The sequence below is a fragment of the Azolla caroliniana genome, unplaced genomic scaffold (assembly GCF_043228905.1).
Source record: "Azolla caroliniana isolate FFs.n. ecotype wild unplaced genomic scaffold, voAzoCaro1.0.p SCAF_4, whole genome shotgun sequence".
NCBI lineage: Eukaryota > Viridiplantae > Streptophyta > Polypodiopsida > Salviniales > Salviniaceae > Azolla > Azolla caroliniana.
Genome location: NW_028230439.1, coordinates 23,995,976 through 24,020,550, shown reverse-complemented (window position 1 = coordinate 24,020,550; position 24,575 = coordinate 23,995,976). Strand labels below are relative to the sequence as shown.

At 40.0% G+C, this 24,575-nt stretch overlaps 3 protein-coding genes across 4 annotated transcripts; 1 reads left to right on the top strand and 2 right to left on the bottom strand.

Moving 5' to 3' along the window:
• The first annotated feature begins 1,299 nt into the window (after window positions 1–1,299).
• Window positions 1,300–3,235, top strand: LOC147865541 (glutaredoxin-like). Of its 2 annotated transcripts, XR_015529661.1 has the most exons (5): window positions 1,300–1,423; window positions 1,782–1,870; window positions 2,794–2,892; window positions 3,021–3,167; window positions 3,210–3,235. XR_015529661.1 is itself a non-coding variant. In XM_087318375.1 (4 exons), exons 1-4 carry the CDS (start codon window positions 1,365–1,367, stop codon window positions 3,083–3,085), a joined length of 312 nt encoding a protein of 103 aa, XP_087174501.1. In that variant the 5' UTR covers window positions 1,300–1,364; the 3' UTR covers window positions 3,086–3,235. The 2 variants fall into 2 exon arrangements, 1 of the variants encoding a protein (XP_087174501.1); XM_087318375.1 differs by having other exon boundaries at window positions 3,021–3,235.
• Window positions 3,236–4,556: 1,321 nt separating this feature from the next.
• Window positions 4,557–7,984, bottom strand: LOC147865540 (glyceraldehyde-3-phosphate dehydrogenase A, chloroplastic). Its single transcript, XM_087318373.1, has 5 exons — window positions 7,818–7,984; window positions 7,603–7,722; window positions 6,570–6,871; window positions 6,050–6,294; window positions 4,557–5,255 (listed from the first exon to the last, which is right to left on the bottom strand). The coding sequence occupies exons 1-5, from the start codon at window positions 7,872–7,874 to the stop codon at window positions 4,753–4,755; spliced, it is 1,227 nt and encodes a 408-aa protein (XP_087174499.1). The 5' UTR covers window positions 7,875–7,984; the 3' UTR covers window positions 4,557–4,752.
• A 9,803-nt stretch (window positions 7,985–17,787) lies between these two features.
• Window positions 17,788–20,249, bottom strand: LOC147865539 (vacuolar iron transporter 1-like). The gene is made up of 3 exons (XM_087318372.1): window positions 19,493–20,249; window positions 18,747–18,861; window positions 17,788–18,347 (listed from the first exon to the last, which is right to left on the bottom strand). The coding sequence occupies exons 1-3, from the start codon at window positions 19,788–19,790 to the stop codon at window positions 18,041–18,043; spliced, it is 720 nt and encodes a 239-aa protein (XP_087174498.1). The 5' UTR covers window positions 19,791–20,249; the 3' UTR covers window positions 17,788–18,040.
• Between the last annotated feature and the right edge of the window lie 4,326 nt (window positions 20,250–24,575).

Sequence of the window (24,575 nt, the reverse complement as noted above, 5' to 3'; positions counted from 1 at the left end):
AGAAGTTATTTGATCAAATGATGTATTTTGCAATTTGAGATATTTTGTAATTCCTAGTTCTGCACAATGTAACAAACATATGGCTAGTTAAGAAATGTCCTTAGCAAAAAGGAAGCCTAAGCCTCTTGGATATCATATGAACACAAGTGAAAAGATGTCCTTCCAATGAGGAAAGATGCGTACACTTCTTGTTAGTGTATGACATGACCATGATCAGTCTCGAAAGGCAATATGTGTTTAAAATGTCCATCCAATCGTTTGATAGACTCCAAATACTTTAAAAATGATAATCCAATCATTAGATAGACTCGGTATGTGTTTATAATGGTTGGTACTCCATAAATTTGAATCATCTAAAGATTGACTTTGAAGTTTCTTCTCTTTGCAAAAGCTTTTGTAGCAGCCTTTGTGGTCATAACGGCTAGATGTATTAGAACATATCATGAGATTTGACAACAATCCTATTACCTACGCTCTTTGTATTGTGGAAGTTATATTAGTGTCAATGTCGTGGAGCCATTATTAAGCTCTATGAGTTGCAGATTGCGTTAACCACTACTCCTTGTTTATGTATTTACGAATATGGATTTTTTAAAATAAGGCAACCGATAGTGAATCCATGGTGGAAGTATGAGAGGGTAGTCACTCACATATTATCATCACTACATCAAAGAGTTTTATGAGGGACACATTGGTACATGGTGTGTCATAGGAGGGCCATTATGGGATACAAATTAAAAGAGGAAAACTTCACTCCACTCCACTCCAAGTCTAGATAATGTGATGTGCACAGAGGGTGGGGGGGTTGTCCCTATGGCACAGGAGGGTTGACATGGCAAACCAACTTGAGGGTAGGTATGCAGAAATTTTAGTTTTGGTAGCTAAAGTTTACTTTTACCATATGTATATATGTGTGTGTATTTATTTATTTGTGTTTAACTCCTTCCTTTGCCTTTTAGTAATAACAAACGATGCCCCTCTTATATATAGACAATATGTATGTACGTATATGTATATATATATATATATATATATCGATACATATGTACACACATACATATATTATATATATTTAGACACATGCATAAACATTTACTATATATTCTTATATATATATACACACACACACATATCTATATACTGTATGTATATATCTCTCTATATATAAGAGGGGCATCCTTTGTAATTACTAAAAGTCAAAGGAAACAATTAAACGCAAATAAATAAGTAAATAAATATACACATATTTGTATATGTATATATGTAAATTGTAATTATGTATGTATGTATAGAGAGAGAGAGACAGACAGACAGACAGACAGACAGAATCGTGAAGGTGCCTGTCTCATTATTTAGCTTTAGCTATGGCGGCTGTTTCCAAGGTCAAGGATCTCGTCTCCTCCAACCCTCTCATCGTCTTCAGGTCAGCCACTCCCTCTCCCTCTCCCTCTCCCTCTCCTTCTCAGCACTCAACCTTAATTAAACCCTTAACTCGATTGATGTGGAAATTTTGCTTTCTTCCTGGGAAGAGGGAAGAGAAATAGAAAGTTTTTAGTTTTTATCGGCTTCTTCTGAGAAGGAAAGAGAGATTCTATTATCTTCCTCCGAGATCAGATATGTCCTCTGGGACTAAAAGCCTATCATTTTTACGTAGCAAGTGTGGAATTGAGTTCGTGACTCTAGATGTTGATAGAAAGAGAGAGAGAGAGAGAGAGAGAGAGAGCTTTATTTGTTGTTTTTTTCCTGATGATTTACATGATTTTCTTTGTAATCTATTGCAGCAAGTCTTATTGTCCTTACTGTGCCCGTGTCAAACAACTTCTTTCGAGTCTCGGTGCGAAAAGCAAAGTGATCGAACTTGATCAAGAGAGTTTGTTCCTCTTATGCCTTCCTCTAAGATCTCTTTAATTCTGCTATTCAATTCAAATTCTAAAAATATTTCAGTCAAGTATCTTTTACAGAGGATATTTTTCAGACAGTTTCCACCTAGTTCTGTAGGTCGTTACGCAGTATTGGCTATTATATTAAAAAGTGAAAATAGAATACTAAATGTTTCTTTTTTTCCTAATCTTCATTCACATTTTTCTTCAGTTTTTTCCTTTTTCTTCATCTTCTAATTCTAATCCTGATATTTCTTTTTCTTTATTTTTTATCTTCTCTTCTTTATTCTTCTTGAATTTATAACATTTACTGTAGAAATTTGAATATGTCGAAAGAAGAAAAATGCAGCAATTGTGTGCAAGGTTGACATAACACAGCAACGTGTAGGCGTCAAATTTCTTGATTTGTACGAGAAAGAAAGAAGAAATGAAGGAGAAAAATAAAGCTTATAACTTTGCATTGTCTTTATCCACTTTTTAATGTAATAGCTTACTTTTTTAGTTTTAAAAAATGGTGGATTTAGACAAGATATTCATGATTAGTGCGATTATGATCCATAGAAATGAATAAAGATATGAAAATAATCATGGGAATTATGAATGCATGAAGTGTAAATGGAGAAATGGTATAAGGTTGAAATAGAAATGAAGATATTGAGATGATTACTTAATTCAACTTTCATGGAAATGTTATCTGACAGTTTCTCATCTGTATCAATATCATGAAATGATCAAACGTGCACTTGAACTCGCCACTACCTTATATTTGCATGGCACCTATTGTCAGTGAAATATAACACTCAGGAGGCTTGGTGCACCTTGTATATTTGGCATATACAATCCTAAAAAATTTCGGCATCTCAAGAAAGTGATATATCACGATTGTGAATAATCCATGTTTGTCTGAATATAGATGATGGATCAGAGCTTCAGTCTGCTTTAGCAGAATGGACAGGACAAAGAAGTGTTCCAAATGTGTTCATAGGTGGCAATCATATAGGAGGCTGTGATAGTGAGTGCTTAATACTCTCATTTTGATGCTTATAAAACCAAATTTACTATACATACATGGATACTTTACTACGTAAGTGATTGGTTTGTAGTTAACATTTGACTGACATATTCTTAAATATTTCGCAGCAACTGTTGCAAAGCATGAAGCAGGACAACTTTTCCCTCTTTTGCAGAATGCCAAGGCTATTTGAAACAAAAAGATGTTTTCCTTTTTGGTGTGAACTGAGAAATAAATAATATTTGCAGTTCGTTCATTGATTTCAGATGAATAATGTATAAGGCATATAAAGCATAGCTCTGGATTTATAATCTAAGTATAATGTATAGAAGTTATTCCTCTGCATAGATTGTTAAATGGTGCTGAATTTGTATATAGAGTGTCTCATTTTACCCATTCTCAAGGTTTCTGCATCAGCTGATGTTAATTGACTTTCGATGTTGTTATTATCCCAGTTTTAGTACATTGCGTTCACATAAACTTATCTTAAATAGAAGATTTTTTTTATATTGGAGGATCTTACACTCGCATTATATTATTATCCCAGTTTTAGGACATTGCGTTCACATAAACTTCTCTTAAAGAGAGGATTTTTTGTATATTGGAGGATCTTACACTTGCAATATTTGAGCTTACAGACTTTGCGTCCAGTAGGGATTGTTTTTGTGGCATGTTTAATACAAAGGTTACTTTGCCAGACAAGTCCTGCATCTTCTATAACTGTGGACATGCTCAATTCATGTTAAACAAGTGAGGTTATAAATGAACTCATAATGCTATGATGGCAAGAAGAAAATATTTTATGTAGTTCAAACCTTCAGCATAGCTTTCGTTACCACACTTTGCTCCTTATGTGAAAGTAGTTCTATGTTAATTTTGATGTGCATGGTGGATTAGAAAGATGGATAATCATCTCTATATATTATATACTATTGACCATTACTACATGGAGGATTAGACTAATATAAAGAGCTTGGGACTTGCAATATAAAGAAGTGAAAGTCTTTGAGATTCCAACTAGGGTCAAAGAAAAGCTTGTGCGTGTAGAACTGTTTTGGAGATGCGTCAGGTATGTGACAGTGGACAAGTGAGCCAGGAAGAATTCTTTACATCATTTGTTCTTTATCTAGTATTATCATGTTTGAGGTCAACGGTTTTATGTGGGCAATCAGTATCATTAGGTATTTGAGTAAACTGAAATCTCAATGAATTCATAAAGAGACCATTCTAAATGGATGTATTTGCACATCACAATTGTCGAAAGCTGTGCATTCGTATTGCAAGCGTTGAATGTCAGGATTATAAGATGTCTCAATAGACATACAAAAGGCTACATTGAGAAAAAGGTGAGCAATAGGAGTCATGGAAAATGAAGGGGGCCACAGTATGAGAGGTAAAGATGGTCAGTAGGTGTGCAAGAATGGCGTCATTGGGAAGAGATAGTGTGCAGCAATTTCAGGCAAAAGATATGAAGTAAGTTTCACTATTTTCTTTCTTGAGGCTTTTTAGCATAGATTAGTAGTGATAAAAGTGCAGTCTAAACCCAGACAAATGTATAATCATCTTATGTTGCACTAGTCTGAATCACTTATCCCTACTTTTGAACTAGTAACGTCAGCCAAAAATCTTGCTTTATGATTTGGAATAGAAATGGTAGACATGAGTTAGGAGAGGAATGAACAATTGAGCAATGCTCGATTTGAGCTAAAAATCTTGATACAACAGGGGTGGTGGTGCTATCCACCTGGGATCAAATATATGAGATATATATAGATGATATACCATGGAGGTGCAACATTACAAGAATTGAAGTCACAGTTTCTTAAAGGAGCCAAATTAGGGTTTCAAGGAGGACTATCCTCACTTCCACTTGTTGGCAACAAGATCAGCAAGGTCGACAACACGCTGAGAGTAACCCCATTCATTATCATACCAAGCCACAACCTTGACCATGTCATCGCCCATGACCATGGTGAGTGATGAATCAATGGTGGAGGACACATCAGAGCATCGGAAATCAACAGACACCAGAGGCTCATCACACACAGCTAGGATGCCGTTCAAGTCCTTGTTCGCAGCCTCCCTGAATGCTGCATTCACTTCCTCTGCAAAGGTCTTCTTCTCTACCTGTACCACCAAATCCACCACTGACACGTTCGGTGTAGGAACTCGTAATGCAATTCCATTGAGTTTCCCCTTGAGATTGGGCAACACTAATGCCACTGCCTTGGCTGCCCCTGTTGATGTAGGGACAATGTTCAAGGCAGCCGCTCTCGCCCTCCTTAGATCCCGGTGTGATGCATCGAGCAAACGTTGGTCACCCGTGTATGAGTGGGTTGTGGTCATGGTTCCCTTGATAATGCCTGTACCCATCCCCAGCAAGGATTAGAACTCTCATCCCTAACATTTAACACAATGCATCAACAGTAAATACTTTCAAATGCTTCTTGTACATATAAGTTCAGTCTTTAGTTTCATCAAATCTTCTCAATGTATCTTTACTATATGTTTGTGGTTCTTGACCAAATACAAGATCAAACATCAGCTTTGTAGTTCTCAGTGCATATTTGTAAGCACATACATACATATTCATTGAATCAGGTTCTTGCATATAAACAAGATGAAACATTGGATGTATGGAACATCCATATGTTTAGCATCTAGGGTTGGAACTGATCGCAATGCCTCATGCTCTTAGGCAGTTGATAATTTTTTAATGGGTCAGATCCTTAGGCTTTAGGGACAATATGTGCACATCTTGCATCAACTGAATTATGTTAAACATACTTCCCATATTGACAATTCATGTTTTGACTCCATCAATCCTCACATGCAATGTCTCAAAGATAAATTTATATATATTCTTCTTTCTTTATTCGTTCTACTCTTAAGATACATATAGTGACCTGATGACCATTTTCTTAAGATACATATTGTGGGTTTTGACCTCAGATAATAAATAATATAATGTACTACTTGAAAGAAGCGTTAAAGAAGTAGCCTCCAGTGCAGACTGAGAAAACCTGGTTGTCACTAATTGGTGTGGAACAGATCTTTTTTAGAACAAAAAACTAGAATCATATGTTTGATATCAACCACACCTAACAAAAACTTTCATCTATTTGTGTATATGTATATAGAGGTCTAGAGACATTACCGAATTTCTCATCCAGCACCTTGACGAATGGTGCCAAGCAGTTGGTTGTGCATGAAGCATTGCTGATGATTGGCTCATCTGGGCTATACTTCTCCTCGTTCACTCCGATAACATATGTTGGGATTGCACCCTTTCCTGGTGCAGTGATCAAGACTTTTTTAGCTCCTGCAGTCAAGTGTTTCCCTGCTCCCTCAGCATCCACAAATACACCAGTTCCCTCAATCACTAGATCGATTCCCAATTCTCTGTATGAAACATGAACAAAACTCATATATGGTCTTCATACACACACACACACACACACATCACAAGAAGCAGAGACATTTTCCCATGTTCACATCCCTCATGAGCATCTTGTGGCAACACAGTAAACCTGGCTAGGTATGCTTCACCTTGTATATAGAAGCTCATGATGTCATGCCCTTATCTGCAATGTGGGAATCATAGTGGGAAAATGTCTAGGACTTCTTGTGTTGCCAGAATGAACTTGCTAATAGAGAAATAAAAGCAATAGACATACCCCCATGGCAAGTTGAGAGGATTCCTGTCGGAGACAACCTTGATCACCTTCCCATCAACTGAGATGGCGGAATCGCCTGCTACCTTGACATCAGCATCGAAGGTTCCAAGCATGGAATCATATTTGAGAAGGTGAGAGGCTTGTTTGACACCTCCAGTGTCATTGATGGCAATAACATCCAAGGGGGAGTCTTTGCGCCCGTGCCAGCAGCGGATAAAGTTCCGGCCAATCCTGCCAAACCCATTGATGGCCACTTTGATCTTGGCCTCAGCGATGGCTCTCTTCTGTCCAGACGAGGCAGCCTGCAAGAGAAATTGTGTGCTCGTTATTATATATATATATATGTTCTTTGTCGAAGATGGGCTGCACATCCATCATGGCCAAATTCATGAAAATCCTTTATTCATCAATGCAATGTATATGATAATAGACATTTTCCAATTGAGGAAAAGAAGCCATGTTCATTGAAATAGTGAGCATGCAACTTCCTGGAGGCGAGACTGAGCAAACTGAGTAGGAGCAAGGGCTTGTTCAGCCTTCCTCCCACTTCACCATGCATCTGGTTCCCATGCAGACAACAGAGAGACTATATGAGAAATATTGCCCAACTCTCTCCCATATATATAGCCTTCTAGATGTATGCATGTGCTTATATTGTAGCTAGGCCAAGCTCTACTAAGCTACCGCGCATAGCATACATTAAACGTAATACATTGTATTTAAAGATCTGCCATCATCCCGAAGTTCATTCGATTGTTTCATGGATACACATTGACTCCCCTTAACCTCTCTTATATGCTACTTGTGACAGCCTTGCCAGTATGGAAGACATTATATAGCCAAGAGAAGCTAATACACTCTGCAAGGCCTATTGGGCATATGTTGTTACGACAATTGGCCAGACAATATGTCATGATCCTTTGAAGATGAATCTACAAAGCTCCAACTGGTATGGCTGAATCCTCAATGAGGGTGGGTTTAGAAAACAGTGTTTTGAGATTTCTTTTTGAGTGTGTGTGTGTTTTTTACTCACAAATGCAGTTTGAGCAGACACTTGGAGGAGAAAGTCATCATTCTTCTTCGTTAGTGGAAGGTTGTTGGAGCACTTGAGTCCAGAGAAATCCGCGGAAATGCCTGCACCTCTGCTCGCAGCCTGAAACAAGAAGAAACAAGAACTTAAGAAGGAGGAGGAGGAGGAGGAGGAGTAAGAAAGAAATTCTTATTTGATTAAACATAACACACTACTACCTGGGCCGGAGCAGCGATGGCGGAGGAAGAAAGAGCAGCAATGGCTGCAGGAGCCATAGGAACAAAAGCTCAATGTAAGCAAGGGGGGGATTGCAGAGGAGGAGCAGAGGAGGAGCAGGGGAGTAATTCTCACTGGTGTGCAAAAGCCAAGTGGTGAGAGATATGTATATGATATGATAAAGGAGAAGAAGGAGGAGGAGAAGAAGAAGGAGGAGGAGAGGAAGGATCCATCCCTCCATTGCTATGAGAGCCACACACTCCTCACCCATTCCCTCCCCTCACTATTCCTCCTCCTTTACACTCTTGTGGCCTTCAATAGACTCTCACTCTCTCTCTCTCTCTCTCTCTCTATTTTCTTTCTTATTCTTTTCTTTTTGTTGGTAAAAGCACACAATTATATTAATTGTATGTAAAATCCACTTACTTACAACACTTCTTAGTCTCCTCTACCTATCATATGCCTATCTAGGGAGAGGTCTCTCTCTCTCTCTCTCTCTCTCTCTCTCACACACACACACACACACACACACACATCCATCCAACCCAACCCTTCTTCTTGCCAAATATCACATGTATATTCTATTTTTTTACATATATATCCCCCTCCATCCATCCATTGGTTGCACCCGCTCACATGCAAATACATATATGTATGTCGTCTCATGTGGAAATTAGTAAGGGCAGTCTAGTGATAGACTCATCTATTTTTGGACAGCTTGATTGATTGGCTTTTGGCACCTAGACGTAGCCTGGTTGTATATCTTGCCCCTTGATGGTCTCGATATGGGGTGTAGGGTTAATGCCTTTTAAAGTCCTCACTACCCTTCTGCGGATTGCTTGCTCATATCTTTTGGGGTTTGCACCTCCACAATGAGTTGTATGTCCTATTTGTGCAACTCGTCCAAGGTAAGAAAGAGCATAGAGGTATATGGTTGTGGTGTGGGACACATGCGTTCTTCATACTAGCTCATGGCTCACAACTTTAATGTAAATAATTGGTTGGGGTGAGAGTCTTATGTCTCCAATTGTGTACCTCTAGATTGTTGAAGATGCACAAGATTTCCTAAACATAAAAAATAGGTGATTGAAGATACACTAACACATGAGCTAATATATTCATCCACCACATAATTTTTGGGACTAATGTGGGTAGCAACATAGCTTTCCTTGACAACATGTGTAGCTTTAGATATAGTAAGTTTTATCCCCCTAGAGAGCCTAGGTGTGCATAACCATGCTTGTGATAAATAAAAGCCATAGGTCTTCTTAAAATGTTTAGAGCGCCAAATTTGATGGAACATTTCAGAAATTATGGTTTGCCAACATGTCCTTAGGCCAATCAATAAGAGGTAAGTAGTATTATGTATAGATAAGCCATAAATATTGATTGTACTATTTATAACCAGACATGTAACGACCAAGTGATTATTTTCCAATAAGGCCAACTTTTGTAACTCTTTGCAAAACCCATTCAAAAATTTTCTTCCGTATCACATTCTACAAAAGGGGGCAACCAAGATGCCTTATTATCTCAATATAGCCATTTATAAACCTTGGTCATACTTGTGCATATCAATCCTATAAATGTAAGGGTAAAAGTTGTGACTTAGTAAATTTGATATTGAACTCAACAACAAGAGTATCCATTATTGTTTGCCTATGTTCAAGATCATTGAACAAAGAGTATGGGTGGTTGCAACCTATTTGATTAACTAGATGTCATAAGACTATCCATGTATAATAACATTGAATGAGTGGCAATTGCATAAACAATGGCATTAATAGGACAACCTTCCCTAATGAGAGTGAAAAGTATCCAAGAAATTGTGACTTGTTGCTCCAATATACTTTTAGCACAACCTTTGCAATTGCATTTGCTTCACCTATAGATGCCACTTTTCTAATTTTTGTTTGCCATGTAATTACAATGTGCGTTTTGCTCTACAAAGAACATCCTCTTCTATAGTAGATAAAGGTCTAGTATGTGATATTTCTCTCAAATTTACTAACAATACATTAAATTTGCTTCATCTATCACTTTCCAATTGAATCAAGACATACCATTGAACATAACCTTGAATGCTTGTAATCACCCAAACAATCTTCTCCAAGTATATCAATATCCAAGTGTTGCTTCATATATAGCAAGGACATAATAGAGCATGCAATATAGCAATCTTCTCCAAGCTATATCAATATCCAAGAAGTTCTCCATATATGGCAAGAACATGATAGAGCATGCTATATGTTTAAATAGCACATGTTTGAGATAACTATTATTGATGATCTATAGTCACTTTTGAGGAAAACAAATACCAATAAAATGAAGGAGAAAATATAAGTATAACTATATGGGAGCTTGTTTATATGGTTGAAAAGCATGATCTACACATCTTACTTGTCAAACTGTCATATTGACTAATAATAGTAGCATATATGATATCTATCCAATTGAGCATAGTAATTCAAATGAGTGGAGTAATGGAATGTCAATCTCGGTACATTTAGATATAAAGTATTCTGCAACTCTACTTAATCCACTTGTGTATACCGAGGAATTCAATTACGTTGCCACTTTAAAAAGATATGTGAATGACCAATAATGGTGGATTGTGGGTAAGGATAATTTGGCTTGGCTATCTTTGCACGGTTGTTATGGAGAAACTAGTTTGGTTCAAACTATCCAATTATAGTTATTATCTCCATGTACTCATTCTTTGGTTGGCACATATAACATAATAGAATTGTTTTCTTGGAATGCTCAAATACACCATCACCATCGACATGTGACATTTTGGTTTACATTGATGTTTAAAATTGTCACTTGTTACCTCTTGTAGTATTAGTCTAGGAATTATGATGGAAGATATGGACGGAAGAATGTACGAGGACCTGTCGTAGGATGTACAACAAACAACACATGTAGACGACAAAGGGAGAAATAGAAAAGAATAGACTCAAATTACGAGCTTCAATGGAAGTTCTTATTATCTCTGTAACTCATTCTCTCCAAGACTCAAGAAGAAGATTGTTTACAATGTTAGGGTTGAGCTTATATACTCGAGCCTTAACTCCAAGACGTGTTCACACTAAAGATACAAAGTGGAAGGAGTCAGCCTTTTATGCCAACAAACTCCCCTATAAAAGGACTACTCTTTCTATATACAATGGTAAGGGGTTATCTCCCCCGTAAACCTAGATTACAATTTTAATCTAAAGTTAATTACAAGTTAGTCAGGCATATAGCCGAATCAATAGCGGGTAAAGTTGGGATCTAGCCTGATTCGACTAGTTGTACAGATTGTATGTCATTTAGGTCGGCTTGTTTGAGCCGGTTCGTTTGTCTGATCGCCTCATGTATGATTCTGACTCTCGGCCTTGGGTCGATCATTTGCTATCCACTCGTGTTTGCTCATGTACTCTTCACTAGATCCTCGATCTATCTTTAGGTTCGTTTGTCCTTTGATCAATTCCTCTCCAGTCGGTATCCTCGATCAATGTTGAATCTTCAGCCTCTTGACATTCCGATTCTATGGACTTTGCCTTTTCAGCTCATTGGATCGGGCTAGTCTTTGACTTACCTTCTGCTCCTCGTTCGACACTCTTCTGCTCGGTCGCGTGTAGTAGTCCCATCTTTGTCCTTAGTGCTCCGAAGCGTTGTTTGGGAGTGGCTTCGTTAGGCAATCAACAATGTTTACCTCAGTGTTGATCTTTCGGACTTCGAGCTTCTTCTCTGTTACGAGTTCCCAGATATGATGGAACCGCACCTCATTGTGTTTCTTCTTCGCATGATAGACTAGATTTCTGATGAGGTGTATTGCGCTCTGTGAGTTGTAATAGATGGTCGGCACTGGATGGTCGATTTGTCGTGTAGCTGAGAAGTCGGCTGACAGTCGGTGCAACTAGATAGCTTCCTTCGCTACCTCTAATGTTGCTATGTACTCAGCCTCTGTGGTAGACAGGGTTGTGCACTCTTGAAGCTTCGACCTCCATGATATGGCGCTGCCACCATAGGTGAACATATAGCCTGATGTCGACTTCCGATTGTCGGAGTTTCCAACATAGTCGGAGTCGGTAGAGCCTTCGACTTCAGTCGGGTTGGCTGATCCGAAAGTCAGTTGTGCATCCTTGGTTCCTCTCAGATACCTGAGGATATGTTTGATGGCCTCCCAATGCTTTCGTCCTGGGTACGACATGTACCAACTGATGACCCCTGCGACATATGCAAGGTCAGGTCGGGTCACCACCATCGCGTACATGATATTTCCTAAGGCCGATGTGTAGGATATCTTTCCATTGAGCTCTCTCTCCTCATCTGTCGAAGGAGAGTCTCATCCGATAGTCAGATTGACGTTGGAGGTGGTGTTGGTGTGGACTTCACATTCTCCATGTTGAAGCGTTGTCACGGTATTCCGCGTGCACATGTCGGATTGGGCGGAAGAGAACCAAGAAGAGAGATAGGAACCCAGAGAAACCCTAAACTACCACTCCAAGAAGAACACACAAAAGAAAGAAGAAGAAGAAAGCTACCAAACCCTAGATCTAACGGTATACCCTCCTAACTCAAAATGGGCAACCCTCTCACAAGAGATCCCTCCCTCATTTTATAGTCCAAGGAGGGAAGGACGTTACAATGTGGGATAAATATCCCCTATTATTTTGTATACATTTCCTAATGTACACGTGCACATGTTGCACATCGACGAATTTGCCCATTCCATCCTGTTTTCTCACCATACCCGAAAATCTTCACGACAACGCCTTAGCACCTTTCAGATGTAGTCGAACTGGGAGAGTCAAAGAGTCAGTCTTCCGATTTCGCTCAATCCTCATGCCCAGTATGTGTCGGGCTTGTCCGAGTTCCTTCATCGTGAACTTCTCGTGAAGGCTCCGCTTTAGTTTTCCGATTTCAGCTTGATTGCTCCCTACAATCATCATGTTGTCGACGTATAGGATCAAGTAGATCTGGGACTCGTCGGCTAGTTGCCGAACATACATATATGGGTCAGTGTCGGATTGACGGTAGCCAAGCTGTCAGATGTTGTATCAAATTTATGATATCACATTCTCGGCGCTTGTTGTAAGCCGTAAAGGCTTTTCTTCAATCGACATACAAGGTGACTTCCCTCCCCCGTCGTCGTGAAGCCTGCCGGTTGAGACATATAGATGTCTTCTTCCAAGTTTTCGTGTAGGAATGTTGTCTTGACGTCCAGCTGCTTGAGCTCTAGATCGTCAGTCGCCACAACCCCGAGTAGGAGCCGAAGGGTGGTCATGTTGACTACTAGTGAGAATATCTCATCGTAGTCGACCCCATGTTCTTGTTTGAAGCCCTTTGCGACGAACCGAGCTTTGTATTTTGGCTTCTCTGAGTCATATACATATTTGTATCTGAAGACCCATTTGCAAGGCATCAACTTCCTTCGAACTAGTAATTCAACCAACTCCCATGTTTGATTCTGATGAATCATGTCCACCTCGGATTTCATGGCTTGTAGCCATGTGTTGGCGTCCGGCGTGGCTATGACATCCTTGTAGGAGCTCGGTTCGCCTACGTCTGTGTAGTTGACGTAGTCGAGGCTCGATTGATAAAACTCGGTTGGCCTTCTAACTTGTCCGGATCTCCTGGGTGCCGATTTTGTTGGTTCAATTTCTTCAGTCGGCTCGGTCGATCAACCGGTATTATTTGAATTGTCTTTAGGAATCTTGTTGGATAATTCGCCCTTGCAATATGATGTCGGCAATGTCGAGTCATCCTACCCTTTTTCGGGAGTGATTGACCTTTGCCTTGGTCAGTTTAACTTTGTCCTTATTAGCTTTCATCAATCTCGTAGTCGAATTGTTTTCGACTAGTGGACCTCTTGCCAATTCGGAGTCGACAGGGGTGGTGTTGGCTTGGTCGATTTTGATTGTTTGTCGAATCTTTGATTTGGCCCGGTGGGTCAGTCCTTCTACAACATTTCTGTCGGTGTAGAAGGAGACCTTTTTACCAACTATTTTCTGTTGGTTCCACTTAGAGAGAATCGAGTCTTCATTGAAGACTACGTCACTACTCCGGATCAATTTCCGGTTCTCTGGGTTCCACAATCTATAGCCGAATTCCCCATCGGTCCATAACCAAGAAATATGCACTTTGTTGCATGGGGCGTCAACTTGGTCCTTTTCTCCCTGGGGATAAACGCATAGGCTTTGCATCCGAATATATGATGTCTATCATAGGTCGATTGTTTGCCTGACCATAGTGCATGTGGCACTTCGAGCTGCATTGCCCTTAACGGTGATAGATTTATCATATAAACTGTCGTCTACAGTGCCTCGGCACAGAATTCCAGCTTTAATCCGGGTTGCTGGAGCATTTCCTAGATCATTGGATTGATCCATTCTACCACTCCATTCTACATGGGTGTGTATGGAACGGTCTTTTGGTGTCGGATCCCTTTTCCGAGTAGGTACTGTTTGAAGATTCAGGAGGGGTATTCACCTCCATTGTCAAATCGGAGTATCTTCACTCTGTATCTTGATCGGTTCTCCACTTTAACTTTCCACCAAGTGAAGACCTCGAACGCTTCGTCTTTCGACCTAATCGAGTAGGCCCAAACCTTTCATGTATAGTCATCTACAAATGTGATGAGGTACCATGAGCCTCCTAGTGATCGCTCGAGCATAGACCCACATATATCTGTGTGCACGAGCTCTAGGCGATGTTGTACCGTCTTGTAGTGGCGAGAGTGCGGACTTCGGGTCTGTTACCTATAACGACAATGCTCACAGAAGTCCATCTTTGTCTTTGTCTAGAGCTGTGTGATGTAGCCGATTGTCATCAGGTGATCTAATCTGGCTTGAGACATATGGCCGAGTCGGCCATGCCATAAGTTTGAGTCCTGCGATTCGGCTATGTTCACTGCCCCTTCTAGACTAATCGTCATAAGTGGGTACAAGTTATTGTACTTGTATTTGATTTTCAGATTTCCTCGATAGATCATCCATGTCAACTCAGTGAGGGTTGTTCGGTACCCTTCTTCATCTAACATGCCAATGGAGACCAGACTCCTTTTGAGCTCAGGTATGTGTCAAACTTGGTGCAAAGTGATTGTATTGCTATTTGGCAATTGGATGGCGACCTCTCCGATCCTTGCAATTGTGCACTCTTGCCCATTGCCTAGTCAGACTGTGCCGCTGGCACTAGCCGAATTGTTCGAAAACCATTCGATGTTGGGGATCACGTGAAATGTGGCACCGGAGTCCAGTAGCCACATTTGTTCGTCTTGGGCACTATAGAGGACTTCTAGAGAGAGAATTTCTCCTAATTGGGAGTTGGCAACATTGATTTGGTTGCCAATTGGAGAGCGGTTTGAGTCAGATCGTCCTGAGTTTTGCTCGAATCGTCGACCGTTCTCCTTCCTATGATCGACGAGCAGTCGGAAATATTGTGACCAGTTTTTTTGCAATGTGTGCAGATATCACTTTGTTGACTATTTCTAGACTTCGATCGTTGTCGGTCTCCCCTCTTTTTGTTCTTTCGACTGGTTCTGTCAATCGGCTCAATCGAATTGGTCGAGTGGTGGGCTTCTGCCGACTTGTCAATGGTGAGTCCCATCGACTTTTGCCAAATGTGCTTTGTGAGTACTTGGCCAATTGTCTCGTCCAAGTTTAGCCTAGGGCAACTGTTGGCGAAAGTTGTGCTTGTAACTTCTTGCACAAAGAGAATGTTGTTGTCTCCTTAGCCATGTTGAAATAGACATTTTTGGCTAGATGCATATGAATGTTGGAGCCTGCGATTTCGTCTATGGATCTCCATTCTTCAGCAGACATTGAAGTAGGCTTTTCGTTGTGCCGGATGGCTTCAACCTATCTTCTAGGGATCGATAACGGTTTGGTTTAGGCAAACCGGCTAAGCCTAAACCGTTTTGGGGTTCTCAAACCTGAACCAGACCAAACCATACCGATCCTAAACTGGTTTGGGAAATGGCTTGAAAATTGGCTAAATTTGTCAAACAGTTTGGAAACCTCCCTCTCTCTCCCTCCCTCCCCCTCTCCCTGCCTCCCTCTCTCTCATGTTTGTCTAGTCTCCCTCCCCCTCTCTCTCTCTCCTTTGTGTAGTCTCCCTCCCTCCCTCTCCCTCTCTCCCTCTCTCCTCGTCTGTGTAGTCTCCCTCCCTCCCTCTCCCTCTCTCCCTCTCTCCTCTGTGTAGTCTCCCTCCCTCTCTCTCTCTATCTCAAGTTTCTAAACGGCTTAACCGGTTTGAGCCGATTTGGTGAGGCTCAAGCCAAGCCGAGCAGCTAAGCTACTTTAAACCGCTTTAGCCAAATGGTTTAGGCTTGAGCCGAGCCATTGCCGATCCTTACTATCTTTGAATGATCAACACGTCTTACATCATCTCCTTCCATAGAGAAAAGTTTTTGTCGTTGAACTTTTGGATTCATTTCAACTCTTGTATCAGACGTTGAAGCCATGTTCTTTTCAAAGTGAGATTTATTGACCTAGTCTTTTCTTTCAACTTTTTACCTATTCGTTGCCGCTGAACAGAAAGTCACTTTGATACACTTGATGGAAGATATGTGCAGAAGAATGTGTGAGGACCTGTCGTAGGATGTACAACAAACAACACAGATAGATGACAAAGGGAGAAATAGAAAAGTCTAATAGACCCAGATCACGAGCTTCAATGGAAAATCTTATTATCTCTATCTCTATAACTCTTTCTCTCCAAGACTCAACAAGAAGATTGTTCACAATGTTAGGGTTGAGCTTATATACTCAAACCCTAACTCCAAGATGTGTTCACACTAAAGATACAAAGCAGAAGAGTCAGCCTTTTATGCCAACAAATTAAACATTGTGTAGTGAGTCTTGAGTAAAACACCCCTTGAACAACTTTATTATAACCATCTTGGCAATAATATGGCACAAAACACCTAAGTAAAACTTCAACATCACCCAATTACTAAATATGGTACTACAAAAATGCTCGAAGGCTTCAAAAATGGTATTAAGAGTCTTGAGTCAAACACCCCTTGAACAACCCTAGTATAACCTTCTTGACACCAATAAGGTACAAATTGCTCAAGTATAAATTCAACATCAACCAATCACTAAATATGGTACATTCAATGACCCCATTACCTACATTCAAATGAGCAATGCTAATAAAGGAACGTCTCAAAGTGTAGGAGTATAATACAATTGAAGACCTTTTGGACCCAAAAACATGTAATTATAAAGAGTTAAATGATTTAGTCCATTAGAAGTGATGGTTTATTGGGAAGATATGTTCCCAGTGCTTAAAGGTATTTACATGAATTGATTCAAATTTTGGTATGAGGTACAACACCTTGCCTCTAGGGCAATTTTATGAAGGTTGTTTGTATTTTCTTCTAAAATGAGATCACCTCATCTTTTCGAGAGAGATTGAGATAGCATGGGAGTGGTTGGATGAGTTGAGCTTGATAATAAAGGAGCATCTCGTATAATTTTAAGTTTGAACTTCTGTAAAATTCACGATATCTTAAATCATGAATTGTACAAGCATTTGATACTAATTCGGTTACTTTTTGTAATTTATTCTCGATTTCCACTGTATTATGATCAAGAAATATGTGCTTGTAATGAGGGCACATGTGACAAAGTGAGTTGTGCGCCATGGTTTTGTTTGAACAACTTTGGTCTACCACAACAGATTTATTGTATTTTCTCCAATAATAAGTAAGGTAAGGGCTGGTTTCACAAAAAAATCACAATCATATTATAAAGATAGGCAGTGAAGCGATACCTTGCAATAAAACCATAGAGGACTAAAAATGTCCTCTTATGATGGCACTGTCATCCTACATCTTATCAAAATAACCAGCTGAAAAATCACTAAATATTAGTAATCAGATGAAAGTCAAAGAAAGACAAAGTTATCTGTGTTCATGTAAAAATGATAATATTGTGATTATAATCATATAAACATCTCATGAGCCTCAACAACAACGATGACAACAACTTTGACATATCCATTACAATATATATCTAAAGTTGATAAATTGGCCCTTTACATTTTATTTAAGTGCCGAATTTGGATGTCATGTGACCTCAATTTTGTGCATAACACAATTTTCTATACAGGTGCGTTATGCTTTGAAAATCAAACATGAAGAAGCATAATGAATATGTATAGGGGTCCATAGAAATGTTGTAATGTTTAGCAAGATTTATGGAGTGTTGTATAGAACTTTTGGATTGTGTCACTTGGATGAAGCTTGGATGGCACGAGCAAGCCCAAATGCAGCAGCAGAGGCAAGGGTGCCAATCACCACAGTTTGGATTGCACTCTTAAGGGGTTGGGTTCCTGTGAAGTAACCCTTGAGGTAACCAAATAGAGATAATGCCACCAATGTGATCCCAATAGATACAAACAATGCCCTTTCGACATTATGTATGGCCATATAAGGTGATAATGGCACTAATCCTCCAACTACATATGACATAGCAATGGCAAGCGCACTTTTGAAAGCACGTTGTGGGTTCGGCTTCTCCAATCCTAGCTCAAACCTGTTAAGGTCTCAAAGTTGCATTAGAGGCATTCCTAGTGTATTGTTAGTTACTGTAGTTTTAATTAGAAAATTGTAGATTCTTTGTTTCATAAAAGGTTTAATAATTACATTTGCACACTCAATCCCTTACATATTTAAAAACTCGGAGTTTCATGAGTTTTTAACTCATAGGGATTCAATAGATGAAAATTCATTTTAACTTGTTGGACCTATTTTTCATTAATGATTTCTTCCCAATTTTTGTCTCTTGTTTGTTGTCCACAAAAACACCCCTTCCTCTCTATAACACACTCTACTCATCATGCCTATATAGATAAAAAATTATTTGTGCTTTTACCCTATATATATATATATATATATAAAGGAGAGAGAAAGTGGGAATGAAAAGATAAGGGACCTCATCATGAAATCCACCCAGTTTTCTGGTCTTTTCCGTAAAGATTCGACAACTGGTTGATACTCTGTAGGCTCCACCCCGAAGTTAGCCAATATCTCCCCGACTTCCTCTGCCTCTACATGAGCAATACATAAGATAAACATTTAGTTGAGAGCCGCAAACATCGGCATGTGATGAAGAATCACGGACCTTGAATAAATGAGGGACAAAGACTTAAGGTAAATTAGATATTACTTTCTCAAGATGTAAATCCAAGCTTATAACATGGAACAAAGTCATTGGCCACAAGAAATGAGTGATGAATCGAGATCCAATTAGCTCTTGAGACACAAAATAATATGCCTTAGAAACCAAGAGCACAATCACGAAAAAACATTGGTTCCACGAAATGGGGGGACTAGACAACTTGAAGGATCAAACCAATGAAAGCCATAGTTCAATAGCAAGAACAAGTTACATTGGCGATGAACCATTAAATAGTTTTGCAAACACTTTACTTGGTTAAACTTAATCATTATACTTAGGCTCTACAAATTCTCCTTAACCTTTAACCATGGTCATGGTTAGCTCTAGAATTGCCCCTTAGCATTGGTTAAGCTTAATAATCATGGGCCATGTTTAGATCTACCAATTGGCCCATCACTTTGTTAAACTTGGGCATTAGCCATATATTAGGTTGCTTGATTAGGCCTAATTATGGCCAAAAATTTAACCCTATTTAGGTAAGCTTCACTTAAAAAGTATACCTGTGTCGGGTAGGGCAAGGATCTCTTCTTTCTCACGTTTCTCTTCGCGCTTGTAGTGGTCCATGTCGCTCGCTGCGGCAAGGTATCCACCGAGGCCCATAGCTATGGCACCTGCAGCCACCTCCGCAATGCCGGCCGTAACAATGATGGACGATGAGGCATCGGCGGAGGCAGAGAGACCTGCAGCGAGTGCGAAGGGCACTGTTAGGCCATCCGACATACCGATGATCACATCCCGCACGAGCTCCCTCATAGTGAAGTGCTTCTCTACATGATGCCTACTGTGTAAGGCAGACATGATGGATGGATGTATTAATTGGTGTAGGTATTAATGATGGATTGATTAAGTTTGGATTAATTGGTGTAGGTAGAAGTGATGGATTAATTGAGTTTGGATTATTAAATAGTGTAGGTATAAGTGATGGATTATTTGAGTTTGGATTACTAAATAGTGTAGGTATTATTAAGCGATGGATTAATTGAGTTTGGATGAATAGTGTAACTATAAGTGATGGATTAGTTAAATTGTTAGGAAAGTGTTGGATGAGAGTGTTGGGTGTAAGGATAGAGAGTGTGTGGTGATAGCATTTTTAATCAAAGCCAAACATTACAGCTTGCGTGTGTGCGTGTGTTCCCATTCGAGTAAAAGATAAGGAACCTCAAGGATTTCGATGAAGTATAGAAGCTCGGGTGACATTTTAGCTTGGATGAAAATCCGCAAGAGAAGGAAATTTTGGGCGATGTCTCTTGGGTTTTCATGATATTTAAGCTCATTTTCGACGAATATAACTACCCTAACCATTCAATTGCAAATGTGGGGACACTTTTAGACTTTCATAGTGGTAAATACCACAATAGCCAACAAATTTCAAACTCATAAGTGAAACATGGACATTTGGGAGAATATTAGCCCCTACTTTTGTTTTTTCTCCTTGGTATGATTCTCTCTTGAGGCATGTGAATGCCACACTCCTCTCCTTTTGAGGCATGCTCAATCATGACACTTTGCCCTTTCTAGCTTTCCATTGTATCCAATACATTGGTTAACTAGAATACCACCTGCAATGATAACAATAAGAATAAAGATTTGTTCGACAAGGTTGTCCGTTAGCACCATTTCTTTTTATTTTATTTGGGGAAGCTTTATCAGCTTTTCTTAGATCCTCGATGGCGGCCATCCAAGGAATAGCCTTACCTATTGCAAACTCAACAGTTCTTGATGCAAAGTTTGCGGATGACACTACTCTTTATATTCGCGGAGATGTTGTTAATCTTGATTGGGTACAGAATGCTTTACAGATATTTTCAGATGCTACTAGAGCCTCTCTCAATTGGAATAAATCTGTAGGCCTTTGGGCCAGTGATGAACCGCGTCCACAATGGTATCCAGGCCCTTCATTCTGTTGGCTAAATCATGGGGAGCCGATTTGTTACTTAGGTTGTCTTGTTGGTATAGATTTACCATCTGGAGTGATGCTATCACCATTGCTATTATCAATTAAGCGTAAGTTGGTATATTGGGACTCGCAGCAGTTGTCAAGACTGAGAGAGAGAAAGAGAGAGAAAAAGAGATAGAGAGATAATTGAAAGAGAATTATTATATTAAAGCGTAAAATGAATTACAAAGAGTAGGCTAAAAAATGGCGTTGAACCAATTTAGGTTTGGGATGGGTGGTAGATCCCTATTTATAAGTAATAGAGAACACTCTAGAATATTCTAGGTTATCCTAAAATGTAGAGTAATCTAGAAGATCTCTAGAGTATTTTAGAAGGTTCTATTGGTATAGAACACTCTAGAATATTCTAGGTCATTCTAGAATGTAGAGTAATATAGAATATTCCTATGATATTAGATTTTATATTCTAGAGACTATACATATAAGAATATTAATACAATGGTTAAGGATTTGACATGTGTACAACAAGGTCGTGGGTTCAAATCCTTTCGAGTCATAATGTGAGTGTCATGATCCTTTCGATGCATGATGTGACTATTATCATGACACTATCCCCCTTCTTCGATGACACGTCTCACGGGTCGTAGGGTTTGTATTAGGACCTGGTTTACAAGGATATTGGCGATGAAATGCATTGACGAGTTCTGCAGCATTGGAAAGATTTGTGGCAGGTTCCCAAGTTCGATCATTGGGGGTATAGCCTAGCCAATCAACTAAGTAATATAGCTTGTTGCGCACGATTTTAGAATCGAGAACGGCAGCAACTTCAAATTCAGGCTCGTCCAAGAACTCGACAGGTGGTGGGGGTGTCGTAAGACGGCCCGGAATTGAACTTGTAGTATAAGGTTCCAAAAGGGATACATGAAACACCGGATGAAGATGCATGTGCGGAGGGAGGTCAAGACGAAATGCAACATCACTTATCTTACCAGTGATCATGTAAGGGCCAAAACGTTGGTAATCCAATTTACTGCAAGGTCGAGTGGTCTCGATGTTGTGTTGGAGAAGCCATACATGATCCCCAATGCGGAACTTTTTTGAGGAGTCTAGACGATGACGATCAGCAAGCCTCTTGTGTGTAAATTGAGCATCGTGCAAATTGTGGAGAATGTTAGCTTGAATTTCTTGGAGGTGACTAAGACGATCCTCGGCAGCAGGGTTGGTAGGAACTTCTAGATGCGCATTTATCGTCCACCAAGGATGACAGCCCGTATTTGCGAAAAATGGGGAATATCCTGTAGAAGAATGGGCTGAGTTGTTGTAAGCGAATTCCGCCAAGTGCAAAAAAGCAACCCAATCATCTTGTTGATAGTTGATGAAACAACGAAGATATTGTTCCAATGTCTGGTTGGTACGCTCTGTTTGGCCATTTGTTTCAGGATGATAGCCCGAAGAAAGCTTAATTGAAATGTGGAGAAGTTTGAACAGGTGCTTCCAAAACTTTGAGATGAATTGTGGACCACGATCACTAATAATATCATCCGGCAGACCATGATGCTTAAATACCTCCCGCATGATGAGATCAGTCGTCTCTTGACTAGTAATCGACTTTGTACATGGCAAGAAATGTGCCATTTTGGTAAATCGATCAACCACTGTGAGAATTGCACCAAAACCTTTTGAAACTGGGAGATCAGTAATGAAGTCCAAGGATATAGACTTCCAAGGTGTTTCCGGAATGGGAAGTGGTTGTAGTAAGCCATAGGGTCGGTGACGAGGATTCTTTGATCGACAACATATATCACAACTCCGAACATACTCCTCAACAAATTGACGAAGGCGAGGCCACCAATAGAGTCGAGAAATTAATTCTAGAGTCTTGTGAACTCCAAAATGACCAGCCATTGGTGAGTCATGGCAATGTTGCAAAACTTGTAGTCGTGGGGGACCATCAGGAACATACAATAAATTTTGTCGAAATAGAAAACCATCATGCCAATAGAACTGACAATAGTCATTACGAGGATTTTTCGACTGTGAGCAAGAAGCACGATCCAGGACGATATGATCCAAAACATCCTTGGCAAAATCATCAATGGCCATATGATCTCGAATGGAATCAAGAAGAGTGGAATTTTCAAGAGTTGTTATGGCGTTAACTACCATTAATCCTAATCGATTAGGACCCAAAAGGATTTGTTTTTTATGCTCAAATGCAGGTTCCCCTGGACGAAGTTCCATATAAGAGCGCCGAGAAAGAGCATCTGCTTTGCCTTGCTACATCCCAGGGCGATATATGATGATAAAGTCGAAGTGAGTCAAAAATTGCGCCCACCGGGCTTGTCGCCGACTCAAGACTCGAGCATTTTGGAAATAAGTCTGGTTCTTATGATCATTGTAGACAATGATCTGCTGAGAAGAACCTTCTAGGAAATGTCGCCATTGTTGAAACGAATCCACGATTGCAAGAAGCTCTTTGTCATGGATCTCGTAGTTGATCTCTGCAGCTTCAAACTTTCGTGAATGAAAGGCGACTGGGTGTAGTTGTCCATCATCTCCAGTCAGCGAGAGGACACTCCCTAGTGCAAAATCGGATGCATCGGCTTCGAGGATGAAGCGTTTTGTTGGGTCGACATGTGCTAAGATAGGTGTTGTTGTAAATGCTCGTTTTAAGCTTTCGAATGCCTCGGCTGCATCTGAACTCCATATAAATGGTTGATCTTTATGTGTGAGCTGAGTAAGCGGAAGCACAACCTTGGAATAATCTTTAATAAATTTTCGATAAAAATTTGCAAACCCGAGAAAACATTGCACATCACGCACTGAAAGGGGCGTTTGCCACTCTAAAATTGCTTGTACCTTCATGGGGTCCATAGCAATACCATTTGACGATACAACATACCCCAAAATTTCCACTTGATTCTGGCTGAAACTACACTTTTCTAATTTTGCGTAGAGACCATATTCTCGGAGTCGGTGCAGTACTTGACGAACATGTTCATCATGCTCCTCTTGGGTCTTTGAGTAGATTAAAATATCATCTAGGTAAACTATAGTGAAGATATCAAGAAAATCTCGAAAAATATCATTCGCCATATGTTGGAAAACAGCAGGTGCATTCGCGAGACCAAATGGCATCACTGTATACTCAAAATGTCCATAGCGAGTGCGGAAAGCTGTCTTCCATTCATCCCCCGGGCGAATCCGAACTAGATTATATGCTCCGCGAAGGTCCAACTTCGTGAAATATTTTGCACCACTGAGACGTTCCAAAAGATTCAGGATTAATGGTAGAGTATATCTATTTCGGATAGTCACTTTGTTTAGCCCTCGATAATCCACGACCAACCGAAGAGTCCCATTCTTCTTCTTAACGAAGAAGATAGGTGCACCAGCAGGGGATCTAGAATGCCGAATGAATCCGTTTGCCAGATTCTCATCAATATATTCCCGCAAAGTCTCTAGCTCTACAAGGGAGAGATTATAAATTGGGCCCCATGGAGGTTCTTTCCCTGGTTGTAAGTCAATAGGGCAGTCGTATGGCCGATGCTCCGGCAATGTATTGGCCTTCACCTTATCAAAGACATCTGAAAACTCCTTGTATTTCTCTGGTAGTTTAATATCCGCTTCACGTGAAGTGGATGATGGAGTTGCTATTATTGCGAAGACGAACATGGCCTCGTTCC

What these genes read in the sequence shown, in the direction of transcription:
- LOC147865541 (XM_087318375.1), top strand. Translation starts at nt 1,365, where the DNA reads ATGGCGGCTGTTTCCAAGGTCAAGGATCTCGTCTCCTCCAACCCTCTC. An exon ending in GATCGAACTTGATCAAGAGA is followed by an intron (nt 1,871 to 2,793) that starts GTTTGTTCCTCT and finishes GTCTGAATATAG; the next exon opens with ATGATGGATCAGAGCTTCAG. An exon ending in TCATATAGGAGGCTGTGATA is followed by an intron (nt 2,893 to 3,020) that starts GTGAGTGCTTAA and finishes AATATTTCGCAG; the next exon opens with CAACTGTTGCAAAGCATGAA.
- LOC147865540 (XM_087318373.1), bottom strand. Translation starts at nt 7,874, where the DNA reads ATGGCTCCTGCAGCCATTGCTGCTCTTTCTTCCTCCGCCATCGCTGCT. An exon ending in CCATCGCTGCTCCGGCCCAG is followed by an intron (nt 7,723 to 7,817) that starts GTAGTAGTGTGT and finishes TTCTTGTTTCAG; the next exon opens with GCTGCGAGCAGAGGTGCAGG. An exon ending in GGTGCTGGATGAGAAATTCG is followed by an intron (nt 5,256 to 6,049) that starts GTAATGTCTCTA and finishes GGATGGGTACAG; the next exon opens with GCATTATCAAGGGAACCATG.
- LOC147865539 (XM_087318372.1), bottom strand. Translation starts at nt 19,790, where the DNA reads ATGTCTGCCTTACACAGTAGGCATCATGTAGAGAAGCACTTCACTATG. An exon ending in CCTTGCCCTACCCGACACAG is followed by an intron (nt 18,862 to 19,492) that starts GTATACTTTTTA and finishes TTGCTCATGTAG; the next exon opens with AGGCAGAGGAAGTCGGGGAG. An exon ending in TGGGTGGATTTCATGATGAG is followed by an intron (nt 18,348 to 18,746) that starts GTCCCTTATCTT and finishes AGACCTTAACAG; the next exon opens with GTTTGAGCTAGGATTGGAGA.